General features: G+C 41.5%; 1 protein-coding gene across 1 annotated transcript; it reads left to right on the forward strand.

Annotated features, from left to right (window-relative positions):
• On the forward strand, window positions 1-27,000 carry LOC135476507 (protein pelota-like). The gene is given in 16 exon segments (XM_064756544.1): window positions 1-142; window positions 488-580; window positions 1,851-2,001; window positions 2,709-2,799; window positions 3,193-3,356; window positions 3,666-3,726; window positions 4,076-4,116; window positions 19,856-19,923; window positions 20,117-20,169; window positions 21,678-21,758; window positions 21,761-21,797; window positions 22,462-22,533; window positions 23,148-23,208; window positions 23,210-23,255; window positions 23,456-23,557; window positions 25,337-27,000. Coding segments are annotated over 15 exon segments (1,149 nt in total). The 5' UTR covers window positions 1-101; the 3' UTR covers window positions 23,545-23,557; window positions 25,337-27,000.
• The last annotated feature ends 717 nt before the right edge of the window (window positions 27,001-27,717 follow it).

Consider the following 27,717-nt stretch of genomic DNA (forward strand, 5'->3'; position numbering starts at 1 on the left):
TGGCAATGTCGTCGTGTTGTGAAACCGGCAAAATAAATTTTCTAGGAATGGCTTATCTTGGGCGATCATCGTGGCAGCTTTGAGTTGACCTGATCAGCAAGATGAAGTTAGTCCAGAGAGATATCGATAAGACAGGTGCAGGGTGAGTCTTGCGAATACTAAGTGAAACACGTTGACTGCTCAACGAGCAACAACAACACCGGAAAATCTGGTCAGGGAAAACTGTACAACTTCTCAAACTCCAATGTTCTAAATCTAAGCCGTGTAACAAAATATTCAGTCATGCCAGAAAGACACAGTGTCTTACCTACAGCGCCCCACCCCCTCCCAAATCAAATCCAGTGCCTACTCTGTCGGCCCCTATGTCTTAAAAATATTTTAGGAAAGTAGGCCCAAAGTAAGTAAAAGTATTTTTTTAGGACATGTTCATGTTAAAAATACTACGAGGTAATAGTTATCTCATTTTGCCTTCAATTTGAATGGACAGGTCTGTTTCCCTGATTCCTGAAGAGGCTGAAGATATGTGGCATGCCTATAACCTGGTATCACATGGGGACACACTGAGATCTACTACTATCAGGTAAATGTATAATTCAGCGAGCTTAATGATCTCCCTCCTTATTTAACATTCTGACATTTACCTTGTTGGTTGACATTTAGCTGGCCTCCAATCCTCCTGTGTGGGCGCTACTCCCACCTCCAGCATGCTGACCTGGGAAGCGCATACATCAAAAGTCGGTCTTAGCCAGGAAGCGGGTGTATATTTGTTTTCTCCAGGGCAGGCACAGCATCAACTACTTTCTTGTCTCTGCTCAGCAGAATTTGAGTAATGATCAGTTCTGTTATACGTTGGATTTTCATACTACATGCAACGTTGAACATCAAGGGGTAAAATCAAAGACATTCGCTTTGCTTTAATCACAACACTCGATGCATAGTCATTTCAAAGAAGGTGGGGTGGGGGTTGTCACAAGTGTTCATCCCATTGGTCAATTATCCTTAACACAAACGATGATGAAGTTATGCAAATAAAGAAACACAACATGACCCCACTTACAGAGAGATTATTACCTTATAAGAAATTCGGGAAAACATGTAAATAAAGTTGATTTGCAGCACACATTCTTCACTCCCTGCATTGAATTTGCGCATTTGTTGACAACTGAATGTATAGCATGGAGTGGGGAAATTGTGTGCTTTCTTTGCTTAGTTTTCCTGCCCAATAAATATGTAAAAGTTTAAAGCAGGCAAAATAGAATAGAAACTCTTTATCTAGTGATTGTTGTTTATTTTAGCCCGGTAAATATGGAAGAGAATTTTAGAAATGGGACATTTGCAGCCCCTTGTGCTAAAATTTTAATTTTTATATTTTTCCACTAATATGATAACTCCATATGTTTTAGCAAAATGTGCAGAATAACATTATCAAGCAAAGACAACAGCAATAATTGTCTAGTGTCATATCATTATATATCTGCATGGATATCTGTGTGATGCACAAGATCTTCAATATTAGTTTACACCATTTTTATGTTACAGTAATGTAAAAGAGTAAACTTCAGATGGGAATTTGTTTTGTCATACAATAAATTTAAACATTTCTGAGAGAGGAATTTCTGGTGCACAAACCAAAATGAATTTACTAAAACAGGTTGAACAGAATTCTTTTGCCAAAAATCTGTTAGAACTGGGCGTAATGTTCTTGAATTTTATGGACTTCACTATTTCCAGATGAGAAATATAATTTGTTTTGAAAAAAATATAAGAACTGTAACTGGAAAAAAGTTTCAGTAGTACATCGTTCGTTTCTGAATGTCCACTGAGAAGAAAGGAAATTTCATTTTATGCAGAAAAGTACAGACGGAGTCAGCCACAGGCAGCGTGGCCAGCAGTAAAGTAAGAACCATGCTGACCATATGCGTGGAGAGTCTGGATTTTGACACCCAAGCCTGTGTACTGAGGGTGAAGGGGAGAAACATTGTGGAGAACCAGTATGTTAAGGTACATATGTACTTTCCAATCCTAAACTCAGGAAGGGCAGGATGGCTTTGTTCATTGCAGGGTTTGTACAGGGACTTGAAAACCTTGAAAAGTATGAAAACTTCCAAGCTTTACAAAGCTGATATAATCAGGAGATTTTGTGATTGGTCCTCCAAAAAACCTTTAAACTGATATCACAGAACCACCTCAAGCTACTGTGTACAGGATGCTGGCCTTCTCTGGCAGAAATTTGGTTTTTTAGTATCTTTGAAATTGCTATAGTACACTGCTTTGTTTAAAATCAGAGACAGAGTTCAACTAATGAAGGGCATTTCATATTAGTTTAAGATTATTTATTGCATGTAGCCTGGTAAAGGTGAGTTTTGACGAGGAGAAAAATTTGAAATTTTAAAATGTATGAAGGTTACAAGGTTAGCCACCGGTTACATAGAATCTGCTTGATTTTCTTCATAAACCTGACTGTCATTGTAAAAGTGAAATATTTTTAGAATCCAATGGCATGAAACACTGTTGAAATAAATGATATTGTTTTTTACTGGAGGGATACTGTATTAACAGTGGAGAAATTTATGCATGAAGCAGACAGTGTGCAATCAGTTAAAAAAATCTGATTTCACAAGGTAACTTACAAACTTCATTGTGACATCATTCATTCACTCCCTCACTATGTCAGTCAGTCAGTTAGTTTTTTGTTATGTTTGTTTCAGATGGGTGCATACCATACTCTTGACCTAGAGATGAACAGGAAGTTCACACTGGGCAAACACGAGTGGGACAGCATCTTTCTGGACAGAATAGGTCTCTCTGCTTACTGTCATAATTTTGAACATAATTCATGTACCTATAAATGTGTTCCTAAAGATAATTCCTCAACTGTTCACAAAAGATTCATTTATAACATTTCAGTTCAAACTACTAACGGTCTTCACCCGTTTGGTTTGTTTTTAATTCTTTTTTTCCTAGAGTATCTGACTTTTAAAGAACATGATGAAAAACATGTCATCTAGGCCAGTGTACTTTGTGTTTCACGGGTGAGCCAACACTAAAAAACAATGGATTAAAAATTTTTTTTTTTGTTTTTCAAGGCTTTCCAATCATTTAACTACATCATACATATATAATACAACAGGAAAAAATTGCTCGAGTGTCAAGTGACAGAAGATAATGTCTGTAAAACCTTTTGTATCTCAGAGCTAGCTTGTGACCCGATGCAGAGAGCAGACGTGGCTGCTGTGGTAATGCAGGAAGGCCTTGCACACATCTGTCTTGTCACCCCAAACATGACGCTGCTGCGTGCAAAGATAGAGACAAATATCCCACGAAAGCGACGGGGCCAGTGCAGCCAACACGACAAGGTATGGGACTAACACTGAAACAGACTAATAAAGTTGGTTTATGGTATTCACAGATGGAAGATGGATCAAATTTAAAAGGGGATTACATGAAGATGTACAGATACATGTAAATATGAAAGTTTAAAATGTCAACCAGTGTGCTCTCACCTAAAGAAAAAGAAAGAAAAAGATCAGCAAATAAGATAAAAAGTTGAAACATAAAATGTTACGTATAGATTACAGTATATATATTACCTACCAGTACTGTATTTATTTCTGCTCCTTATTCTGTACAGTGATGTGGTTTCATTCTTGTCCTTTTTATTTCAGGGTCTGACTCGTTTTTATGACCAGATAATACAAGCCATTCTCAGGCACATCAACTTTGATGGTAAGGGTCACTGATTTTCCCATCCACACCCCCTCCCCGCCCCCCTCTCCTCTCCCTTTACCTAGCTCTCCCTTTTCCCTAACACCAATATCATCTTTCACTAGTGCCCATCTTTCTATTACACATTTTTAAAAGTTAATTCTTGTTCTACATTTTTCCAGTTGATACGTTTACAAAACCAGGCCTTTTGATAAATTACCCAGACAGTCGTTTTTCTGTTTACTATTTAAGAATCCCACCTTTAGGTGAAATACAGTGTATTAATTTTAATTAATGACACATTTGAACCCAAGGTGGGTGTGAAGCCACCTGTATCAATATACCTGTCACCGCTTGTTTTTTTATTCAGTTGTCAAGTGTGTCCTCGTTGCAAGCCCTGGATTTGTTAAAGTAAGTGAAAGTTAAGAATAAACACTGATAACTTCTGATGCATCTGAAATTTTTAATAAAATTTTGAATTAAGGGAATGAAATGTGCATTCCGTACTCATGCTATCTTTTACTGAGGAGATCAAGTCGCCTCTGCCTGCCAGAAAGTCATACAGAATGGTTTACTGATTCATGCTATCTTTTACTAAGGAGATCAAGTGGTCTCTGCCTGCCAGAAAGTCATACAGAATGGTTTACTGATTCATGCTATCTTTTACTGAGGAGATCAAGTGGTCTCTGCCTGCCAGAAAGTCGTACAGAACGGTTTACTGATTCATGCTATCTTTTACCGAGGAGATCAAGTGGTCTCTGCCTGCCAGAAAGTCGTACAGAATGGTTTACTGATTCATGCTATCTTTTACTGAGGAGATCAAGTGGTCTCTGCCTGCCAGAAAGTCGTACAGAATGGTTTACTGATTCATGCTATCTTTTACTGAGGAGATCAAGTGGTCTCTGCCTGCCAGAAAGTCGTACAGAATGGTTTACTGATTCATGCTATCTTTTACTGAGGAGATCAAGTGGTCTCTGCCGGCCAGAAGGTCGTACAGAACGGTTTAGTGATTCATGCTATCTTTTACTGAGGAGATCAAGTGACCTCTGCCTGCCAGAAAGTCATACAGAAGGGTTTAGTGATTCGTGCTATCTTTTACTGAGGAGATCAAGTGGTCTCTGCCTGCCAGAAAGTCGTACAGGATGGTTTACTGATTCATGCTATCTTTTACCGAGGAGATCCAGTGGTCTCTGCCTGCCAGAAAGTCGTACAGAATGGTTTAGTGATTCTTGGTATCTTTTACTGAGGAGATCAAGTGGTCTCTGCCTGCCAGAAAGTCGTACAGAATGGTTTAGTGATTCATGCTATCTTTTACTGAGGAGATCCAGTGGTCTCTGCCTGCCAGAAAGTCGTACAGAATGGTTTAGTGATTCATGCTATCTTTTACTGAGGAGATCCAGTGGTCTCTGCCTGCCAGAAAGTCGTACAGAATGGTTTAGTGATTCATGCTATCTTTTACTGAGGAGATCAAGTGGTCTCTGCCTGCCAGAAAGTCATACAGAATGGTTTAGTGATTCATGCTATCTTTTACTGAGGAGATCAAGTGGTCTCTGCCTGCCAGAAAGTCGTACAGAATGGTTTAGTGATTCATGCTATCTTTTACTGAGGAGATCAAGTGGTCTCTGCCTGCCAGAAAGTCGTACAGAATGGTTTAGTGATTCATGCTATCTTTTACTCAGGAGATCCAGTGGTCTCTGCCTGCCAGAAAGTCATACAGAATGGTTTAGTGATTCATGCTATCTTTTACTGAGGAGATCCAGTGGTCTCTGCCTGCCAGAAAGTCGTACAGAACGGTTTACTGATTCATGCTATCTTTTACTAAGGAGATCAAGTGGTCTCTGCCTGCCGGAAAGTCATACAGAACGGTTTAGTGATTCATGCTATCTTTTACTGAGGAGATCCAGTGGTGTCTGCCTGCCAGAAAGTCGTACAGAATGGTTTAGTGATTCTTGGTATCTTTTACTGAGGAGATCAAGTGGTCTCTGCCTGCCAGAAAGTCATACAGAATGGTTTAGTGATTCATGCTATCTTTTACTGAGGAGATCCAGTGGTCTCTGCCTGCCAGAAAGTCGTACAGAATGGTTTAGTGATTCATGCTATCTTTTACTGAGGAGATCCAGTGGTCTCTGCCTGCCAGAAAGTCGTACAGAATGGTTTAGTGATTCATGCTATCTTTTACTGAGGAGATCAAGTGGTCTCTGCCTGCCAGAAAGTCATACAGAATGGTTTAGTGATTCATGCTATCTTTTACTGAGGAGATCAAGTGGTCTCTGCCTGCCAGAAAGTCGTACAGAATGGTTTAGTGATTCATGCTATCTTTTACTGAGGAGATCAAGTGGTCTCTGCCTGCCAGAAAGTCATACAGAATGGTTTAGTGATTCATGCTATCTTTTACTCAGGAGATCCAGTGGTCTCTGCCTGCCAGAAGGTCGTACAGAACGGTTTAGTGATTCATGCTATCTTTTACTGAGGAGATCAAGTGACCTCTGCCTGCCAGAAAGTCATACAGAAGGGTTTAGTGATTCGTGCTATCTTTTACTGAGGAGATCAAGTGGTCTCTGCCTGCCAGAAAGTCATACAGAATGGTTTACTGATTCATGCTATCTTTTACCGAGGAGATCCAGTGGTCTCTGCCTGCCAGAAAGTCGTACAGAATGGTTTAGTGATTCTTGGTATCTTTTACTGAGGAGATCAAGTGGTCTCTGCCTGCCAGAAAGTCGTACAGAATGGTTTAGTGATTCATGCTATCTTTTACTGAGGAGATCCAGTGGTCTCTGCCTGCCAGAAAGTCGTACAGAATGGTTTAGTGATTCATGCTATCTTTTACTGAGGAGATCCAGTGGTCTCTGCCTGCCAGAAAGTCGTACAGAATGGTTTAGTGATTCATGCTATCTTTTACTGAGGAGATCAAGTGGTCTCTGCCTGCCAGAAAGTCGTACAGAATGGTTTAGTGATTCATGCTATCTTTTACTGAGGAGATCAAGTGGTCTCTGCCTGCCAGAAAGTCGTACAGAATGGTTTAGTGATTCATGCTATCTTTTACTGAGGAGATCAAGTGGTCTCTGCCTGCCAGAAAGTCGTACAGAATGGTTTAGTGATTCATGCTATCTTTTACTCAGGAGATCCAGTGGTCTCTGCCTGCCAGAAAGTCATACAGAATGGTTTAGTGATTCATGCTATCTTTTACTGAGGAGATCCAGTGGTCTCTGCCTGCCAGAAAGTCGTACAGAACGGTTTACTGATTCATGCTATCTTTTACTAAGGAGATCAAGTGGTCTCTGCCTGCCGGAAAGTCATACAGAACGGTTTAGTGATTCATGCTATCTTTTACTGAGGAGATCCAGTGGTGTCTGCCTGCCAGAAAGTTGTACAGAACGGTTTACTGATTCATGCTATCTTTTACTAAGGAGATCAAGTGGTCTCTGCCTGCCGGACAGTCATACAGAATGGTTTACTGATTCATGCTATCTTTTACTGAGGAGATCCAGTGGTCTCTGCCTGCCAGAAAGTCGTACAGAATGGTTTACTGATTCATGCTATCTTTTACTGAGGAGATCAAGTGGTCTCTGCCTGCCGGAAAGTCATACAGTATGGTTTACTGATTCATGCTATCTTTTACTGAGGAGATCCAGTGGTCTCTGCCTGCCAGAAAGTCGTACAGAATGGTTTAGTGATTCATGCTATCTTTTACTGAGGAGATCAAGTGGTCTCTGCCTGCCAGAAAGTCGTACAGAATGGTTTAGTGATTCATGGTATCTTTGACTAAGGAGATCCAGTGGTCTCTGCCTGCCAGAAAGTCGTACAGAATGGTTTAGTGATTCATGCTATCTTTTACTGAGGAGATCCAGTGGTCTCTGCCTGCCATAAAGTCGTACAGAGTGGTTTACTGATTCATGCTATCTTTTACTGAGGAGATCCAGTGGTCTCTGCCTGCCAGAAAGTCGTACAGAACGGTTTACTGATTCATGCTATCTTTTACTGAGGAGATCAAGTGGTCTCTGCCTGCCAGAAAGTCGTACAGAATGGTTTAGTGATTCATGCTATCTTTTACTGAGGAGATCAAGTGGTCTCTGCCTGCCAGAAAGTCATACAGAATGGTTTAGTGATTCATGCTATCTTTTACTGAGGAGATCAAGTGGTCTCTGCCTACCAGAAAGTCATACAGAATGGTTTAGTGATTCATGCTATCTTTTACTGAGGAGATCCAGTGGTGTCTGCCTGCCAGAAAGTCGTACAGAATGGTTTAGTGATTCATGCTATCTTTTACTAAGGAGATCAAGTGGTCTCTGCCTGCCAGAAAGTCGTACAGAATGGTTTAGTGATTCATGCTATCTTTTACTGAGGAGATCCACTGGTTTCTGCCTGCCAGAAAGTCATACAGAATGGTTTACTGATTCATGCTATCTTTTACTGAGGAGATCAAGTGGTCTCTGCCTGCCAGAAAGTCATACAGAATGGTTTAGTGATTCATGCTATCTTTTACTGAGGAGATCAAGTGGTCTCTGCCTACCAGAAAGTCATACAGAATGGTTTAGTGATTCATGCTATCTTTTACTGAGGAGATCCAGTGGTGTCTGCCTGCCAGAAAGTCGTACAGAATGGTTTAGTGATTCATGCTATCTTTTACTAAGGAGATCAAGTGGTCTCTGCCTGCCAGAAAGTCGTACAGAATGGTTTAGTGATTCATGCTATCTTTTACTGAGGAGATCAAGTGGTCTCTGCCTGCCAGAAAGTCATACAGAATGGTTTAGTGATTCATGCTATCTTTTACTAAGGAGATCAAGTGGTCTCTGCCTGCCAGAAAGTCATACAGAATGGTTTACTGATTCATGCTATCTTTTACTGAGGAGATCCACTGGTTTCTGCCTGCCAGAAAGTCATACAGAATGGTTTAGTGATTCATGCTATCTTTTACTGAGGAGATCAAGTGGTCTCTGCCTGCCAGAAAGTCATACAGAATGGTTTAGTGATTCATGCTATCTTTTACTAAGGAGATCAAGTGGTCTCTGCCTGCCAGAAAGTCATACAGAATGGTTTAGTGATTCATGCTATCTTTTACTGAGGAGATCCAGTGGTCTCTGCCTACCAGAAAGTCGTACAGAATGGTTTAGTGATTCATGCTATCTTTTACTGAGGAGATCCAGTGGTCTCTGCCTGCCAGAAAGTCGTACAGAATGGTTTAGTGATTCATGCTATCTTTTACTGAGGAGCTCCAGTGGTCTCTGCCTGCCGGAAAGTCATACAGAATGGTTTAGTGATTCATGCTATCTTTTACTGAGGAGATCCAGTGGTCTCTGCCTGCCAGAAAGTCGTGCAGAATGGTTTAGTGATTCATGCTATCTTTTACTGAGGAGATCCAGTGGTCTCTGCCTGCCAGAAAGTCGTGCAGAATGGTTTGGTGATTCATGGTATCTTTTACTGAGGAGATCCAGTGGTCTCTGCCTGCCAGAAAGTCATACAGAATGGTTTAGTGATTCATGGTATCTTTTACTGAGGAGATCCAGTGGTCTCTGCCTGCCAGAAAGTCGTACAGAATGGTTTAGTGATTCATGGTATCTTTTACTGAGGAGATCCAGTGGTCTCTGCCTGCCAGAAAGTCGTACAGAATGGTTTAGTGATTCATGGTATCTTTTACTGAGGAGATCCAGTGGTCTCTGCCTGCCAGAAAGTCATACAGAATGGTTTAGTGATTCATGGTATCTTTTACTGAGGAGATCCAGTGGTCTCTGCCTGCCAGAAAGTCGTACAGAATGGTTTAGTGATTCATGCTATCTTTTACTGAGGAGATCCAGTGGTCTCTGCCTGCCAGAAAGTCGTACAGAATGGTTTAGTGATTCATGCTATCTTTTACTGAGGAGATCCAGTGGTCTCTGCCTGCCAGAAAGTCGTACAGAATGGTTTAGTGATTCATGCTATCTTTTACTAAGGAGATCCAGTGGTCTCTGCCTGCCAGAAAGTCGTACAGAATGGTTTACTGATTCATGCTATCTTTTACTGAGGAGATCAAGTGGTCTCTGCCTGCCAGAAAGTCGTACAGAATGGTTTAGTGATTCATGCTATCTTTTACTGAGGAGATCCAGTGGTCTCTGCCTGCCAGAAAGTCGTACAGAATGGTTTAGTGATTCATGCTATCTTTTACTGAGGAGATCAAGTGGTCTCTGCCTGCCAGAAAGTTGTACAGAATGGTTTACTGATTCATGCTATCTTTTACTAAGGAGATCCAGTGGTCTCTGCCTGCCAGAAAGTCGTACAGAATGGTTTACTGATTCATGCTATCTTTTACTGAGGAGATCCAGTGATCTCTGCCTGCCAGAAAGTCGTACAGAATGGTTTAGTGATTCATGCTATCTTTTACTGAGGAGATCCAGTGGTCTCTGCCTGCCAGAAAGTCATACAGAATGGTTTACTGATTCATGCTATCTTTTACTCAGGAGATCCAGTGGTCTCTGCCTGCCAGAAAGTCGTACAGAATGGTTTAGTGATTCATGCTATCTTTTACTGAGGAGATCCAGTGGTCTCTGCCTGCCAGAAAGTCGTACAGAATGGTTTACTGATTCATGCTATCTTTTACTGAGGAGATCCAGTGGTCTCTGCCTGCCAGAAAGTCGTACAGAATGGTTTAGTGATTCATGCTATCTTTTACTGAGGAGATCCAGTGGTCTCTGCCTGCCAGAAAGTCATACAGAATGGTTTAGTGATTCATGCTATCTTTTACTGAGGAGATCCAGTGGTCTCTGCCTGCCAGAAAGTCGTGCAGAATGGTTTACTGATTCATGCTATCTTTTACTGAGGAGGTCAAGTGGTCTCTGCCTAATGGTTTAGTGATTCATGGTATCTTTTACTGAGGAGATCAAGTGGTCTCTGCCTGCCAGAAAGTCGTGCAGAATGGTTTAGTGATTCATGCTATCTTTTACTGAGAGATCCAGTGGTCTCTGCCTGCCAGAAAGTCATACAGAATGGTTTAGTGATTCATGCTATCTTTTACTGAGGAGATCAAGTGGTCTCTGCCTGCCAGAAAGTCATACAGAATGGTTTAGTGATTCATGCTATCTTTTACTGAGGAGATCAAGTGGTCTCTGCCTGCCAGAAAGTCGTACAGAATGGTTTAGTGATTCATGCTATCTTTTACTGAGGAGATCAAGTGGTCTCTGCCTGCCAGAAAGTCAAACAGAATGGTTTAGTGATTCATGCTATCTTTTACTGAGGAGATCCACTGGTTTCTGCCTGCCAGAAAGTCATACAGAATGGTTTAGTGATTCATGCTATCTTTTTCTGAGGAGATCCAGTGGTCTCTGCCTGCCAGAAAGTCGTACAGAATGGTTTAGTGATTCATGCTATCTTTTACTGAGGAGATCCAGTGGTCTCTGCCTGCCAGAAAGTCGTACAGAATGGTTTAGTGATTCATGCTATCTTTTACTGAGGAGATCCAGTGGTCTCTGCCTGCCAGAAAGTCGTACAGAACGGTTAACTGATTCATGCTATCTTTTACTGAGGAGATCCACTGGTTTCTGCCTGCCAGAAAGTCGTGCAGAATGGTTTACTGATTCATGCTATCTTTTACTGAGAGATCCAGTGGTCTCTGCCTGCCAGAAAGTCATACAGAATGGTTTAGTGATTCATGGTATCTTTTACTGAGGAGATCAAGTGGTCTCTGCCTGCCAGAAAGTCGTGCAGAATGGTTTAGTGATTCATGCTATCTTTTACTGAGAGATCCAGTGGTCTCTGCCTGCCAGAAAGTCATACAGAATGGTTTAGTGATTCATGCTATCTTTTACTGAGGAGATCCAGTGGTCTCTGCCTGCCAGAAAGTCATACAGAATGGTTTAGTGATTCATGCTATCTTTTACTGAGGAGATCAAGTGGTCTCTGCCTGCCAGAAAGTCGTACAGAATGGTTTAGTGATTCATGCTATCTTTTACTGAGGAGATAAAGTGGTCTCTGCCTGCCAGAAAGTCGTACAGAATGGTTTAGTGATTCATGCTATCTTTTACTGAGGAGATCCACTGGTTTCTGCCTGCCAGAAAGTCATACAGAATGGTTTAGTGATTCATGCTATCTTTTTCTGAGGAGATCCAGTGGTCTCTGCCTGCCAGAAAGTCGTACAGAATGGTTTAGTGATTCATGCTATCTTTTACTGAGGAGATCCAGTGGTCTCTGCCTGCCAGAAAGTCGTACAGGATGGTTTAGTGATTCATGCTATCTTTTACTGAGGAGATCCAGTGGTCTCTGCCTGCCAGAAAGTCGTACAGAACGGTTAACTGATTCATGCTATCTTTTACTGAGGAGATCCACTGGTTTCTGCCTGCCAGAAAGTCGTGCAGAATGGTTTACTGATTCATGCTATCTTTTACTGAGGAGATCCAGTGGTGTCTGGCTGCCAGAAAGTCGTACAGAATGGTTTAATGATTCATGCTATCTTTTACTAAGGAGATCAAGTGGTCTCTGCCTACCGAAATGTCGTACAGAACGGTTTACTGATTCATGGTATCTTTTACTGAGGAGATCCACTGGTTTCTGCCTGCCAGAAAGTCATACAGAATGGTTTAGTGATTCATGCTATCTTTTACTGAGGAGATCCAGTGGTCTCTGCCTGCCAGAAAGTCATACAGAATGGTTTAGTGATTCATGCTATCTTTTACTGAGGAGATCCAGTGGTCTCTGCCTGCCAGAAAGTCGTACAGAGTGGTTTAGTGATTCATGCTATCTTTTACTGAGGAGATCCAGTGGTCTCTGCATGCCAGAAAGTCGTACAGAGTGGTTTAGTGATTCATGCTATCTTTTACTGAGGAGATCAAGTGGTCTCTGCCTGCTGGAATGTCGTACAGAATGGTTTACTGATTCATGCTATCTTTTACTGAGGAGATCCACTGGTTTCTGCCTGCCAGAAGGTCATACAGAATGGTTTAGTGATTCATGCTATCTTTTACTGAGGAGATCAAGTGGTCTCTGCCTGCCAGAAAGTTGTACAGAATGGTTTAGTGATTCATGCTATCTTTTACTCTTTAGATCAAGTGGTCTCTGCCTGCCAGAAAGTTGTACAGAATGGTTTACTGATTCATGCTATCTTTTACTGAGGAGATCAAGTGGTCTCTGCCTGCCAGAAAGTCGTACAGAATGGTTTACTGATTCATGGTATCTTCTACTGAGGAGATCCACTGGTTTCTGCCTGCCAGAAAGTCATACAGAATGGTTTACTGATTCATGCTATCTTTTACTGAGGAGATCAAGTGGTCTCTGCCTGCCAGAAAGTCATACAGAATGGTTTAGTGATTCATGCTATCTTTCACTGAGGAGATCAAGTGGTCTCTGCCTGCCGGAATGTCGTACAGAGTGGTTTAGTGATTCATGGTATCTTTTACTAAGGAGATCCAGTGGTCTCTGCCTGCCAGAAAGTCGTACAGAATGGTTTAGTGATTCATGCTATCTTTTACTGAGGAGATCCAGTGGTCTCTGCCTGCCAGAAAGTCGTACAGAATGGTTTAGTGATTCATGCTATCTTTTACTGAGGAGATCCAGTTGTCTCTGCCTGCCAGAAAGTCGTACAGAATGGTTTAGTGATTCATGCTATCTTTTACTGAGGAGATCCAGTGGTCTCTGTCTGCCAGAAAGTCGTACAGAATGGTTTAGTGATTCATGCTATCTTTTACTGAGGAGATCCAGTGGTCTCTGCCTGCCAGAAAGTCGTACAGAATGGTTTAGTGATTCATGCTATCTTTTACTGAGGAGATCAAGTGGTCTCTGCCTGCCAGAAAGTCATACAGAATGGTTTAGTGATTCATGCTATCTTTTACTGAGGAGATCCAGTGGTCTCTGCCTGCCAGAAAGTCATACAGAATGGTTTAGTGATTCATGCTATCTTTTACTGAGGAGATCCAGTGGTCTCTGCCTGCCAGAAAGTCGTACAGAATGGTTTACTGATTCATGCTATCTTTTACTGAGGAGATCCAGTGGTCTCTGCCTGCCAGAAAGTCATACAGAATGGTTTAGTGATTCATGGTATCTTTTACTGAGGAGATCCAGTGGTCTCTGCCTGCCAGAAAGTCGTACAGAATGGTTTAGTGATTCATGCTATCTTTTACTGAGGAGATCCAGTGGTCTCTGCCTGCCAGAAAGTCGTACAGAATGGTTTAGTGATTCATGCTATCTTTTACTGAGAGATCCAGTGGTCTCTGCCTGCCAGAAAGTCGTACAGAATGGTTTAGCGATTCATGCTATCTTTTACTGAGGAGATCAAGTGGTCTCTGCCTGCCAGAAAGTCGTACAGAACGGTTTACTGATTCATGCTATCTTTTACTCAGGAGATCCAGTGGTCTCTGCCTGCCAGAAAGTCATACAGAAGGGTTTAGTGATTCATGGTATCTTTTACTGAGGAGATCCAGTGGTCTCTGCCTGCCAGAAAGTCGTACAGAATGGTTTAGTGATTCATGGTATCTTTTACTGAGGAGATCCAGTGGTCTCTGCCTGCCAGAAAGTCGTACAGAATGGTTTAGTGATTCATGGTATCTTTTACTGAGGAGATCCAGTGGTCTCTGCCTGCCAGAAAGTCGTACAGAATGGTTTAGTGATTCATGCTATCTTTTACTGAGGAGATCCAGTGGTCTCTGCCTGCCAGAAAGTCGTACAGAATGGTTTAGTGATTCATGCTATCTTTTACTGAGGAGCTCCAGTGGTCTCTGCCTGCCAGAAAGTCATACAGAATGGTTTAGTGATTCATGCTATCTTTTACTGAGGAGATCCAGTGGTCTCTGCCTGCCAGAAAGTCGTACAGAATGGTTTAGTGATTCATGGTATCTTTTACTGAGGAGATCCAGTGGTCTCTGCCTGCCAGAAAGTCATACAGAATGGTTTAGTGATTCATGGTATCTTTTACTGAGGAGATCCAGTGGTCTCTGCCTGCCAGAAAGTCGTACAGAATGGTTTACTGATTCATGCTATCTTTTACTGAGGAGATCCAGTGGTCTCTGCCTGCCAGAAAGTCGTACAGAATGGTTTACTGATTCATGCTATCTTTTACTGAGGAGATCCAGTGGTCTCTGCCTGCCAGAAAGTCGTACAGAATGGTTTACTGATTCATGCTATCTTTTACTGAGGAGATCCAGTGGTCTCTGCCTGCCAGAAAGTCGTACAGAATGGTTTAGTGATTCATGCTATCTTTTACTGAGGAGATCAAGTGGTCTCTGCCTGCCAGAAAGTCGTACAGAATGGTTTACTGATTCATGCTATCTTTTACTGAGGAGATCCAGTGATCTCTGCCTGCCAGAAAGTCGTACAGAATGGTTTAGTGATTCATGCTGTCTTTTACTCAGGAGATCCAGTGGTCTCTGCCTGCCAGAAAGTCATACAGAATGGTTTAGTGATTCATGCTATCTTTTACTGAGGAGATCCAGTGGTCTCTGCCTGCCAGAAAGTCGTACAGAATGGTTTAGTGATTCATGCTATCTTTTACTGAGGAGATCCAGTGGTCTCTGCCTGCCAGAAAGTCGTACAGAATGGTTTAGTGATTCATGCTATCTTTTACTGAGGAGATCCAGTGGTCTCTGCCTGCCAGAAAGTCATACAGAATGGTTTAGTGATTCATGCTATCTTTTACTGAGGAGATCCAGTGGTCTCTGCCTGCCAGAAAGTCGTGCAGAATGGTTTACTGATTCATGCTATCTTTTACTGAGGAGATCAAGTGGTCTCTGCCTGCCAGAAAGTCATACAGAATGGTTTAGTGATTCATGGTATCTTTTACTGAGGAGATCAAGTGGTCTCTGCCTGCCAGAAAGTCGTGCAGAATGGTTTAGTGATTCATGCTATCTTTTACTGAGAGATCCAGTGGTCTCTGCCTGGCAGAAAGTCATACAGAATGGTTTAGTGATTCATGCTATCTTTTACTCAGGAGATCCAGTGGTCTCTGCCTGCCAGAAAGTCATACAGAATTGTTTAGTAATTCATGCTATCTTTTACTGAGGAGATCAAGTGGTCTCTGCCTGCCAGAAAGTCATACAGAACGGTTTACTGATTCATGCTATCTTTTACTGAGGAGATCCAGTGGTCTCTGCCTACCAGAAAGTCGTACAGAATGGTTTACTGATTCATGCTATCTTTTACTGAGGAGATCCAGTGGTCTCTGCCTGCCAGAAAGTCATACAGAATGGTTTAGTGATTCATGCTATCTTTTACTGAGGAGATCAAGTGGTCTCTGCCTACCGAAATGTCGTACAGAACGGTTTACTGATTCATGCTATCTTTTACTGAGGAGATCCACTGGTTTCTGCCTGCCAGAAAGTCATACAGAATGGTTTAGTGATTCATGCTATCTTTTACTGAGGAGATCCACTGGTTTCTGCCTGCCAGAAAGTCGTACAGAATGGTTTAGTGATTCATGCTATCTTTTACTGAGGAGATCCAGTGGTGTCTGCCTGCCAGAAAGTCGTACAGAATGGTTTACTGATTCATGCTATCTTTTACTAAGGAGATCAAGTGGTCTCTGCCTACTGAAATGTCGTACAGAACGGTTTACTGATTCATGCTATCTTTTACTGAGGAGATCCACTGGTTTCTGCCTGCCAGAAAGTCATACAGAATGGTTTAGTGATTTATGCTATCTTTTACTGAGGAAATCCAGTGGTCTCTGCCTGCCAGAAAGTCATACAGAATGGTTTAGTGATTCATGCTATCTTTTACTGAGGAGATCCAGTGGTCTCTGCCTGCCAGAAAGTCGTACAGAGTGGTTTAGTGATTCATGCTATCTTTTACTGAGGAGATCCAGTGGTCTCTGCCTGCCAGAAAGTCGTACAGAGTGGTTTAGTGATTCATGCTATCTTTTACTGAGGAGATCAAGTGGTCTCTGCCTGCCGGAATGTCGTACAGAATGGTTTACTGATTCATGGTATCTTTTACTGTGGAGATCCACTGGTTTCTGCCTGCCAGAAGGTCATACAGAATGGTTTAGTGATTCATGCTATCTTTTACTGAGGAGATCAAGTGGTCTCTGCCTGCCAGAAAGTTGTACAGAATGGTTTAGTGATTCATGCTATCTTTTACTCTTTAGATCAAGTGGTCTCTGCCTGCCAGAAAGTTGTACAGAATGGTTTACTGATTCATGCTATCTTTTACTGAGGAGATCAAGTGGTCTCTGCCTGCCAGAAAGTCGTACAGAATGGTTTACTGATTCATGGTATCTTTTACCGAGGAGATCCACTGGTTTCTGCCTGCCAGAAAGTCATACAGAATGGTTTACTGATTCATGGTATCTTTTACTGAGGAGATCAAGTGGTCTCTGCCTGCCAGAAAGTCATACAGAATGGTTTAGTGATTCATGCTATCTTTCACTGAGGAGATCCAGTGGTCTCTGCCTGCCGGAATGTCGTACAGAGTGGTTTAGTGATTCATGGTATCTTTTACTAAGGAGATCCAGTGGTCTCTGCCTGCCAGAAGATCGTACAGAATGGTTTAGTGATTCATGCTATCTTTTACTGAGGAGATCAAGTGGTCTCCGCCTGCCAGAAAGTCGTACAGAACAGTTTACTGATTCATGCTATCTTTTACTAAGGAGATCAAGTGGTCTCCGCCTGCCAGAAAGTCGTACAGAACAGTTTACTGATTCATGGTATCTTTTACTGAGGAGATCAAGTGGTCTCTGCCTGCCAGAAAGTCATACAGAACAGTTTACTGATTCATGCTATCTTTTACTGAGGAGATCAAGTGGTCTCTGCCTGCCAGAAAGTCATACAGAACGCTTTACTGATTCATGCTATCTTTTACTGAGGAGATCAAGTGGTCTCTGCCTGCCAGAAAGTCGTACAGAACGGTTTACTGATTCATGCTATCTTTCACTGAGGAGATCAAGTGGTCTCTGCCTGCCGGAAAGCCGTACAGAACGGTTTAGTGATTCATGCTATCTTTTACTAAGGAGATCAAGTGGTCTCTGCCTGCCAGAAAGCCGTACAGAACGGTTTACTGATTCATGCTATCTTTTACTGAGGAGATCAAGTGGTCTCTGCCTGCCGGAATGTCATACAGAACGGTTTAGTGATTCATGCTGTCTTTTACTAAGGAGATCCAGTGGTCTCCGCCTGCCAGAAAGTCGTACAGAATGGTTTACTGATTCATGCTATCTTTCACTGAGGAGATCAAGTGGTCTCTGCCTGCCAGAAAGTCGTACAGAATGGTTTACTGATTCATGCTATCTTTTACTGAGGAGATCAAGTGGTCTCTGCCTGCCAGAAAGTCGTACAGAATGGTTTACTGATTCATGGTATCTTTTACTGAGGAGATCCAGTGGTCTCTGCCTGCCAGAAAGTCGTACAGAGTGGTTTAGTGATTCATGCTATCTTTTACTGAGGAGATCAAGTGGTCTCTGCCTGCCAGAAAGTCGTACAGAATGGTTTAGTGATTCATGGTATCTTTTACTGAGGAGATCCAGTGGTCTCTGCCTGCCAGAAAGTCGTACAGAACAGTTTACTGATTCATGCTATCTTTTACTAAGGAGATCAAGTGGTCTCCGCCTGCAGGAATGTCGTACAGAGCGGTTTTAGTGATTCATGCTATCTTTTACTGAGGAGATCAAGTGGCCTCTGCCTGCCAGAAAGTCGTACAGAATGGTTTACTGATTCATGCTATCTTTCACTGAGGAGATCAAGTGGTCTCTGCCTTCCGGAATGTCGTACAGAATGGTTTACTGATTCATGCTATCTTTTACTAAGGAGATTAAGTGGCCTCTGCCTGCCGGAATGTCGTACAGAATGGTTTAGTGATTCATGCTATCTTTTACTGAGGAGATCAATTGGCCTCTGCCTGCCGGAATGTCGTACAGAACGGTTTACTGATTCATGCTATCTTTTACTGAGGAGATTAAGTGGTCTCTGCCTGCCGGAATGTCGTACAGAATGGTTTACTGATTCATGCTATCTTTTACTAAGGAGATTAAGTGGTCTCTGCCTGCCAGAAAGTCGTACAGAATGGTTTACTGATTCATGCTATCTTTTACTGAGGAGATCAAGTGGTCTCTGCCTGCCAGAAAGTCGTACAGAATGGTTTACTGATTCATGCTATCTTTTACTGAGGAGATCAAGTGGTCTCTGCCTGCCGGAATGTCGTGCAGAATGGTTTACTGATTCATGCTATCTTTTACTGAGGAGATCAAGTGGTCTCTGCCTGCCAGAAAGTCGTACAGAATGGTTTACTGATTCATGCTATCTTTTACTAAGGAGATCAAGTGGTCTCCGCCTGCCGGAATGTCGTACAGAACGGTTTACTGATTCATGCTATCTTTTACTGAGGAGATTAAGTGGTCTCTGCCTGCCAGAAAGTCGTACAGAATGGTTTACTGATTCATGCTATCTTTTACTAAGGAGATCAAGTGGCCTCTGCCTGCCAGAAGGTCGTGCAGAATGGTTTACTGATTCATGCTATCTTTTACTCTGGAGATCAAGTGGTCTCTGCCTGCCGGAATGTCGTACAGAATGGTTTAGTGATTCATGCTATCTTTTACTCAGGAGATCAAGTGGTCTCCGCCTGCCGGAATGTCGTGCAGAATGGTTTACTGATTCATGCTATGTTTTACTAAGGAGATCAAGTGGCCTCTGCCTGCCAGAAAGTCATACAGAATGGTTTACTGATTCATGCTATCTTTTACTAAGGAGATCAATTGGCCTCTGCCTGCCGGAATGTCGTACAGAATGGTTTACTGATTCATGCTATCTTTTACTGAGGAGATCAAGTGGTCTCTGCCTGCCGGAATGTCGTGCAGAATGGTTTACTGATTCATGCTATCTTTTACTAAGGAGATCAAGTGGTCTCTGCCTGCAGGAATGTCGTGCAGAATGGTTTACTGATTCATCCTTCCCTGCTCAAGATGTCCCCATTCCATCAGTTTGGTATATTTACCCACTAACAAGTTTGAATGAACCTTTAGTTTGTCTTCTTCATTCTACACACAGAAAGTAATGTTGTATGATAGGGTTTAGTCAATAACCCAGCAGTTTTCAGTTTGACAGTAATGAAAAGCCTCATTAGCCACCACTGACACCACTGGCACCACTGCCATGCTAAAAGGATCTGAGGAAAAATATATTTGAAATATATATATATATATATATATTATATGTGTGTGTGTATTAGCTCAAATAACTAATCAACAATTTTCTTCCCCCTCCGGCCACAGGATCAGTTTAATGAGTACATGTTCCAGCAGGCCATCAAGTTGGAGTACAAGATACTACTGGAGAACAAGTCCAATTTGTCCTGTCCATTCTTCATCGGGGTTCAAACATGCACTTAACGGTGAGTTGTCAGTCTGAACTCATTCTTGGTGTTACTTCTGGACAACAAGTCTGAGTTTGTCCTCCATTCTTCTCTAGTTTTAAACACAAACTTAACGGTGAGTTCTCAGGACTGATATGTGGTGTTTCTGCTGGACAACAAGGTCTGAGTTTGTCCTCCTCCATTCTTTCTCTAGTTTCAAACATGCTATTAACAGTGAGTTCTCAAGACTGATATGTGGTGTTACTGCTGGACAACAAGTCTGAGTTTGTCCTCCTCCATTCTTTCTCTAGTTTTCAAACATGCTATTAACAGTGAGTTCTCAGGACTGATATGTGGTGTTACTGCTGGACAACAAGTCTGAGTTTGTCCTCCTCCATTCTTTCTCTAGTTTCAAACATGCTATTAACAGTGAGTTCTCAGGACTGATATTGTGTTACTGCTGGGACAACAAGTCTGAGTTTGTCCTTCTCCATTCTTCCTCTAGTTTCAAACACACACTTAACGGTGAGTTCTCAGGACTGATATGTAGTGTTACTGCTGGACAACACGTCTGAGTTTGTCTTTCTCCATTCTTCCTCTAGTTTCAAACACACACTTAACAGTGAGTTCTCAGGACTGATGCATGGTGTTACTGCTGGACAACAAGTCTGAGTTTGTCCTCCTCCATTCTTCCTCTAGTTTCAAACACGCTATTAACAGTGAGTTCTCAGGACTGATATGTGGTGTTACTGCTGGACAACAAGTCTGAGTTTGTCCTCCTCCATTCTTTCTCTAGTTTCAAACATGCTATTAACAGTGAGTTCTCAAGACTGATATGTGGTGTTACTGCTGGACAACAAGTCTGAGTTTGTCCTCCTCCATTCTTTCTCTAGTTTCAAACACGCTATTAACAGTGAGTTCTCAAGACTGATATGTGGTGTTACTGCTGCACAACAAGTCTGAGTTTGTCCTCCTCCATTCTTTCTCTAGTTTCAAACATGCTATTAACAGTGAGTTCTCAAGACTGATATGTGGTGTTACTGCTGGACAACAAGTCTGAGTTTGTCCTCCTCCATTCTTTCTCTAATTTCAAACATTCACTTAACATTGAGCTGATGCGTGGTGTTATTGCTGGACAACAAGTCTGTCTAAATCTTTGTACCCATCTCACTGGACTGACTGGAGTGTATGAGCCAGGAGTTTTGATCAAGAGTGTCTATGTGATTGTGTGTTTGAGTGATGTAGTAATCACATATGTGTACTTATCTGCCGCTTGATGTAAGCACGTTTAATGTTTTGATGGATTTATACCACCACTTTGTGTGCTGAAAATTTAACATTGCTATCAGTATTATTTTGCTATCATAATTGTTATTATATCACGACAGTGTTGGTATATTCTAGATATATCACATAGTTTTATGCTGCCTCAAAGGGACGCCATTCCAGACGTACAGATATTTCATCCCGACTCACTGGTAATATACTGTCACTTGTCTACCAGCACTAGGCTTATTCATTTATTCTGCTTGCCAGACTTTCAAGAAATTATTAAGTCAGCCAATTTCAAAATCTTTAAAGGCATAATCCGGCTCAGGATTAATCCCACTATTCCCACCACGGCAAAACGTCTTGCCCAGATGGTTGTCCTTCATCAGTGTACTGTTATAAGATTTTATGATAGGTATTTTTCATGAAGTGATCAAAGTGAAAACTGATGCCATTTTTCTTTGGACTCACAGAAGTGCTGTCCGATCCAGCTGTCACATCAAAACTGGCAGACACGAAAGCAGCAGGAGAAGTGCGAGCTTTGGATGACTTCTACAGATGTTACAGAATGATCCTAATAGGGCTTTCTATGGGTGAGAGTGCCATGATCCAGTTATAGTCCTGGGCCACTTTCAGAAAGCTTAAATCGACTTTTCTGATCTTTTCTTGTAATTCTTGTCCCTAAATACTATGGCACGTCAGCCTACATGTAGGTAACATCTTTTACATAAAAAACTTTATGTTAAAAGAAATATGACTTGTTAAGTTTTGTGAATATGTATCCAGTGAAAACACTAACACAAACAGGACATGATCAGACTTTCTAATCTTACCTGTATACTGTAACATAGGTGTCTGAAAAAAGTCTCGCAAAAGCTTATGTAGAGTGGATGAAACAACGAACAGCTGAGCAGTTGGGAAGATGTTCCTGATGGAAAGTTTTCATTTTGCCTTTTGAACAAGGCGAGACATATGATCGTTAATTATGTCGAGAAAAGTTGCCTAACATTTACGCTATAAATCCCCCAACCTTTTCAGATATGAAGAGCAACTTTCAGTACAGTTCATACACCTTTATAATGTGAATCTGCTTGAATAAACACCTTGAAAACATGCAAGAAGATTGAAGAATTACAGTATGACGAGCCACATAATACTGTAGGACTATTTTTACCAGTAGTGACAAAAGAGTTGCAACTCCAAGCTCCCCTTTTGCAATGTTAAATCTGACTGTTTTATCTTGGTTTTCTCTTTCAGTATCAAGGCAGTAGAGAGGGCAGCAGAGTTACAGGGTATAGAAACCTTGATGGTTACAGATGAGCTTTTCAGGTAACTAAATGGCCTTCAGTATCACTTGTTTATTTATTTTATCAGTGTGTTGAGTGGCACTGGAGAAGAGTCAAATTCTACATTTTTTAGTTGTAAAATCCAGCCTGATAACTTGGGTTTCCTACCTCCTAACATGGGCCATTCCCTTAACCTGGGGCCTGTGTGCAAAACGACACGAAATCGTATAAGGCGACATCACAGGTAAAGCCGTCATTTGTGTTATTAAGGCTACTTGTTTAACCACAATATTTAGTTTATAACAGTATTTAATTTAATTTATTTATTTGATTGGTTTTTTATGCCCTGGTCAAGAATATTTCACTTATACAACGGTAGCAAGCATTATGATGGGAGGAACCCGGGAAGAGCCCAAAGGAAACCAACCATCATTCGCACGTTGCTGCAGACCTTCCCATGTATGACCGGAGAGGGAAGCATCACAAGTTGGACTTGACTGTCTGGAACCACATTGATGAGAGGGTTCAGAATTATTGCTCTGCACTGACCCTGTTTAATTTAAAGACACAGAGCATGGTTACTACATATTTGCATGCATAAAATTAGACCATTTTTGTAAATGTGTCGATTGTTTTTGACGGTGTTTTAATCTCCAGGTCAGCTGTTGTGGAGAAGAGGAAGCGGTATGTGAAGCTGGTGGACACGGTCAAAGATCTGGGGAGGAGATGTGAAAATATTCTCCAGCCTCCATGTCTCAGGAGAGCGTAAGTTATTTTACATCACAGTTTTGTGGACAACCTTAGTAATTGGATGAAAATAATGCATCAGATTTTTGGTTAGCCATATACGCTTACATGTGAGTTTTGTTGAATGAAATTTGTTATCATTTAACAGTTAAGTGCAAAAAATGAAAAACACAATCAAATTAAATAACTGAGTGAATGGTGTGTTTGTATGTAAACAGAGCTGACTCAGCTGTCTGGCGTGGCGGCCATTTTGAGGTTCCCCATCCCTGATGAGGATGAAGATCAGGATTCGGAGGAGGAAAACTGAGGCCAGGTTCAGGGTGAGCAGAACTACTCTCTGTGACCTCAAAATTCAGCGTTAACTGTTGCTTATTTTGTTTGATTCTGACTCCTGTTTGAGTTAGGTTTGTGATTTCTTTTGAAGGTAGGGTAATGGAGAAGCTTCACCACCAAGTCATATTTTAGGTCATGACTGAAAATATGTTTATTGGATAAAACTTGACCAGACCCAGAACAAGTTCTCGTTGGGATTTTTGAAAAAAAATATTCTCGCATATTTCTCTTTCAGTGTTAATTTCTGGAAAATTCCTTTCCTTTCATTAACAAGATTTACCAAAAAAAAAAAAAAAAAACGTTAAATTCTCTAACGACCAATCCTGTCATTCTCTCTGTAAACTGTAATTCTCAGCCTTTTGGTGTGTTTGTAACATGTTCATTTAAGCATATTCTGAAGGCATTATTCTGTGAAGACTGATAAAATTATACTTTCTGTGAAGCCCTGAAATTGGCCAATCTCTCAGTTGTAGTTTTGTCTCCAAAGTCAAATATAAAATGTGCATATATTGCCCTTTTATATGCAAAAAAGTTGAGGAATTGGGGTAGGTAAGGTTAAAAATCTAGATCATATCATGCGCAACAAAGAATTTTTTAGGATGGCCTTGGTTATGACCTTTATTTGGCTCTAAAAATGCCTTCTTTTAGGCATTGGTCTGGCTTCAGTGTCAACACTGAGTGTGTAACAGTAGCTGCTTCTGTCAACACTGAATGTGTAACATTAGCTGCCTCTGTATCAACACTGAGTGTGGAACATTAGCTGCCTCTGTGTCAATACTGAGTGTGGAACATTAGCTGCCTCTGTGTCAACACTGAGTGTGTAGCGTTAGCTGCCTCTGTGTCAACACTAAGTGTGTAACATTAGCTGCCTCAGTGTCAACACTGAGTGTGTAACATTAGCTGCCTCAGTGTCAACACTGAGTGTGGAACATTAGCTGCCTCAGTGTCAACACTGAGTGTGGAACATTAGCCACCTCTGTCAACACTGAGTGTGTAACATTAGCTGCCTCTGTGTCAACACTGAGCGTGTAACATTAGCTGTCTCTGTGTCAACACTGAGTGTGGAACATAAGCTGCCTCAGTGTCAACACTGAGTGTGTAACATTAGCTGCCTCTGTCAACACTGAGTGTGTAACATTAGCTGCCTCTGTCAACACTGAGTGTGGAACATTAGCTGCCTCTGTGTCAACACTGAGTGTGGAACATTAGCTGCCTCTGTGTCAACACTGAGTGTGGAACATTAGCTGCCTCTGTGTCGACACTGAGTGTGGAACATTAGCTGCCTCTGTATCAACACTGAGTGTGGAACATTAGCTGCCTCTGTGTCAACACTGAGTGTGTAACATTAGCTGCCTCTGTGTCAACACTGAGTGTGGAACATTAGCTGCCTCTGGCATATTCTTGGATGGATTTCCCTTACAGCAGTCTTCCTTGATTCATCTTTATGCCGGGTTGCCAAGTATCGTGGGTTTCCACCAGGCTCTGTCCAGTTTCCTGAACCATAATGCTTGCCACTGTCATATACTAATAAATTAGATATTGTTGGGCATGGCGTAAAGCTCAAACTGAATGAATAAATCAATAAACTCACCCTGCAATGTGTCAGTGCGACTAGTTCAAGTAAATCATCCATTTGAGTTAAATTGGTAACATCGGAAGTCACATTTGTTTAAGTTAGTCAATTCTGCTACTTTTTGTTTCTAAAGGCATGTAACGAAAATTCTACACCCATGTGCAGTATACGTAATATGTGTTGTTCTTTATAGGTCAATGCAATTATCAAACTGTGGGATGTGAGATTTACTGATGCACTCCATACGATGGACCAGAAAGACAAAACAATTGACAACTGACCAGCGTTATTCCATATTAGTAAGCTATTCAGTGGTTCTGAGCATTGTAAGGGAATGACCTTAGAGTGAACCAGTACAATTGCATACCTATACACAAAGGTATATGTACTTGTGTGTAAGTAACCGGGTGGAATTGCATGTGGACGTAGGTGATGTCTTGTGTTTGGTACAAACAGACAAATGGGATTATATGGACTAATATACCGTACAAGAACGATTGAAAATGAGGATTTTCCTATTTTAAGGTATTGGTACATAAATTACTCTTGATTTGAGGATATAGACTGTACAATCAAGATGAAGGACTAATCTAAAAGACTGTGTTTACAACATTACTAAACCAAACAAGCAAGATGGCAGTAGGTCACCCCATCACACTTACATAAGGCTCATAACACACCACTATGTTTCTCCTTAACTTTCATCCATTAGACTGGCTGATGTGGTCGCAAAATGGTGTATATGGCGATTAGTCATTTAGAACCTTCTTTTAGTATATCTTAAAGATAAAGAAAACATTAATGACTACGGGATGACCATGACACGCTCTCCAGCAAAATGGTTCAGTTTATTTTTTTAAGAATTCTTTCAACAAAGTAAAATACATTTGAAACATTGGATTCCACGTCGGTATTTTCTGACTATATTGTGACCAGCCAAGTGACATTTTTAGGAGCCAGTTAAGATGGTCACTAAAGCAGTCCTTTTTAATGCCTGTTAGCACAGTTTGACTGGCTGGTGTGGGAGATAGGCAAGTCCAGGCGATGCCTTATCTAATTTGAATTTAGGTGTGGTATATTTACTCAAGCGTGACCAAGGCTGCAAGTTTTAACCCAAGAAACCTTATTTCAACTGTCGCCATTGTAAACAATTAAACATCAGTGATGGTGTATATTGTTGTACAATTTGTAAGCGAAGTCCAACTTACAAACTATGTAGAAAAAGTCGTGGTTTTGCCTTTAATATATAACTTGTTCCTGAAACAGATGACCGTTCTGCAAAGCTGTCTCGATGCTGCCTTTCGACAATGCTGCCACTATTTTCAATAGTGACGTATCTCTTCATTGTATGTTGTCGTGGAGATAGCGTCAGGTCAGTTTGCAGCTGCTTGTTATATCAGGCCCGTGAGCTACATGTGGAAGCAATTTGTCATATTAAAACCATTGAACTTTAAAATGAAATATAAAGTTTTAAGAAATTTAATTTCATACGAAATGTATATATGCTCTGAAGATCCTTGTAAATATATCTGTACGCTAATGGTCATCTATTATTTAAATGAATACACGTAGATTTATCTATGTGGATTTAAATTTGTTAGCATTTGAAATGCTACTTAATCCAAGAAATAAAAAAATTCAAAACTTTGAATTTTCGGAATTCAACTGTATAAAAAGGGTTGAGCTGACATTCAGAGAATATAAGCAGCCATCTCTGACAACTATTTGGAATTATTCTATGGTTTATATATGTATATTTATAAAATTGAAATGTATATTTAAGAGCTGTTTGTCTCCGCAACGATGTGACATAAATTGATGTAGTATGATGGCAGTTATTTGCAAATAAAGAAATTGTTGCACAAAACTAATTGGTGGTCTTATAAATAATGGAAGTGGGTTTTGTTTAGGTCGTCGAATACCAATGGTGGGTTTTCCCCGGTTTCGTGGGTTATGTTCGATTCACAATACAGTCACTCCCCTCCTCCCCCCCCCCCCCCCACACACACACATCGGTTTCCACCAACAACCATGATGCTGGCCGCCGTCGTAGTAGTGAAATATTCTTTAGTATGGCATAAAACGCCGATCTGCATTCGTTGTGAGTTCAAGTGAGGTTAAAGTCCAGCTCCTGCGTGGGAAGGTCTGCCGGCAATCCTGGATTGTCATGGGTTATGTGGGCCCCCCTCACCCCCCCCCCCCCCCCCACACACACACACCGGTTTCCACCAACAACCATAATGCTGGCCGCCGTCCTATTTAATGAAATATTCTTTAGTGTGGCGTAAAACGCCGATCTGCATTCGTTGTGAGTTCAAGTGAGGTTAAAGTCCAGCTCCTGCGTGGGAAGGTCTGCCAGCAATCCTGGATGTCCGTGGGATATATCGGATTCCACCACCCCTGCCCCCACACCGGTTTCCAGCCACTATAATGCTGGCCGCCTTCGGCAATATTCTGAGTACACCGTAAACCACCAATCAAATAAATAAATAAAACGTCGATCAAATCAATAAATAAAATGAATAGGAATTAAGGACGTGTGAAATTCCGATCATGATGTTCTTTCACTGAAGT

The sequence above is a fragment of the Liolophura sinensis genome, chromosome 10 (assembly GCF_032854445.1).
Source record: "Liolophura sinensis isolate JHLJ2023 chromosome 10, CUHK_Ljap_v2, whole genome shotgun sequence".
Classification (NCBI taxonomy): domain Eukaryota; kingdom Metazoa; phylum Mollusca; class Polyplacophora; order Chitonida; family Chitonidae; genus Liolophura; species Liolophura sinensis.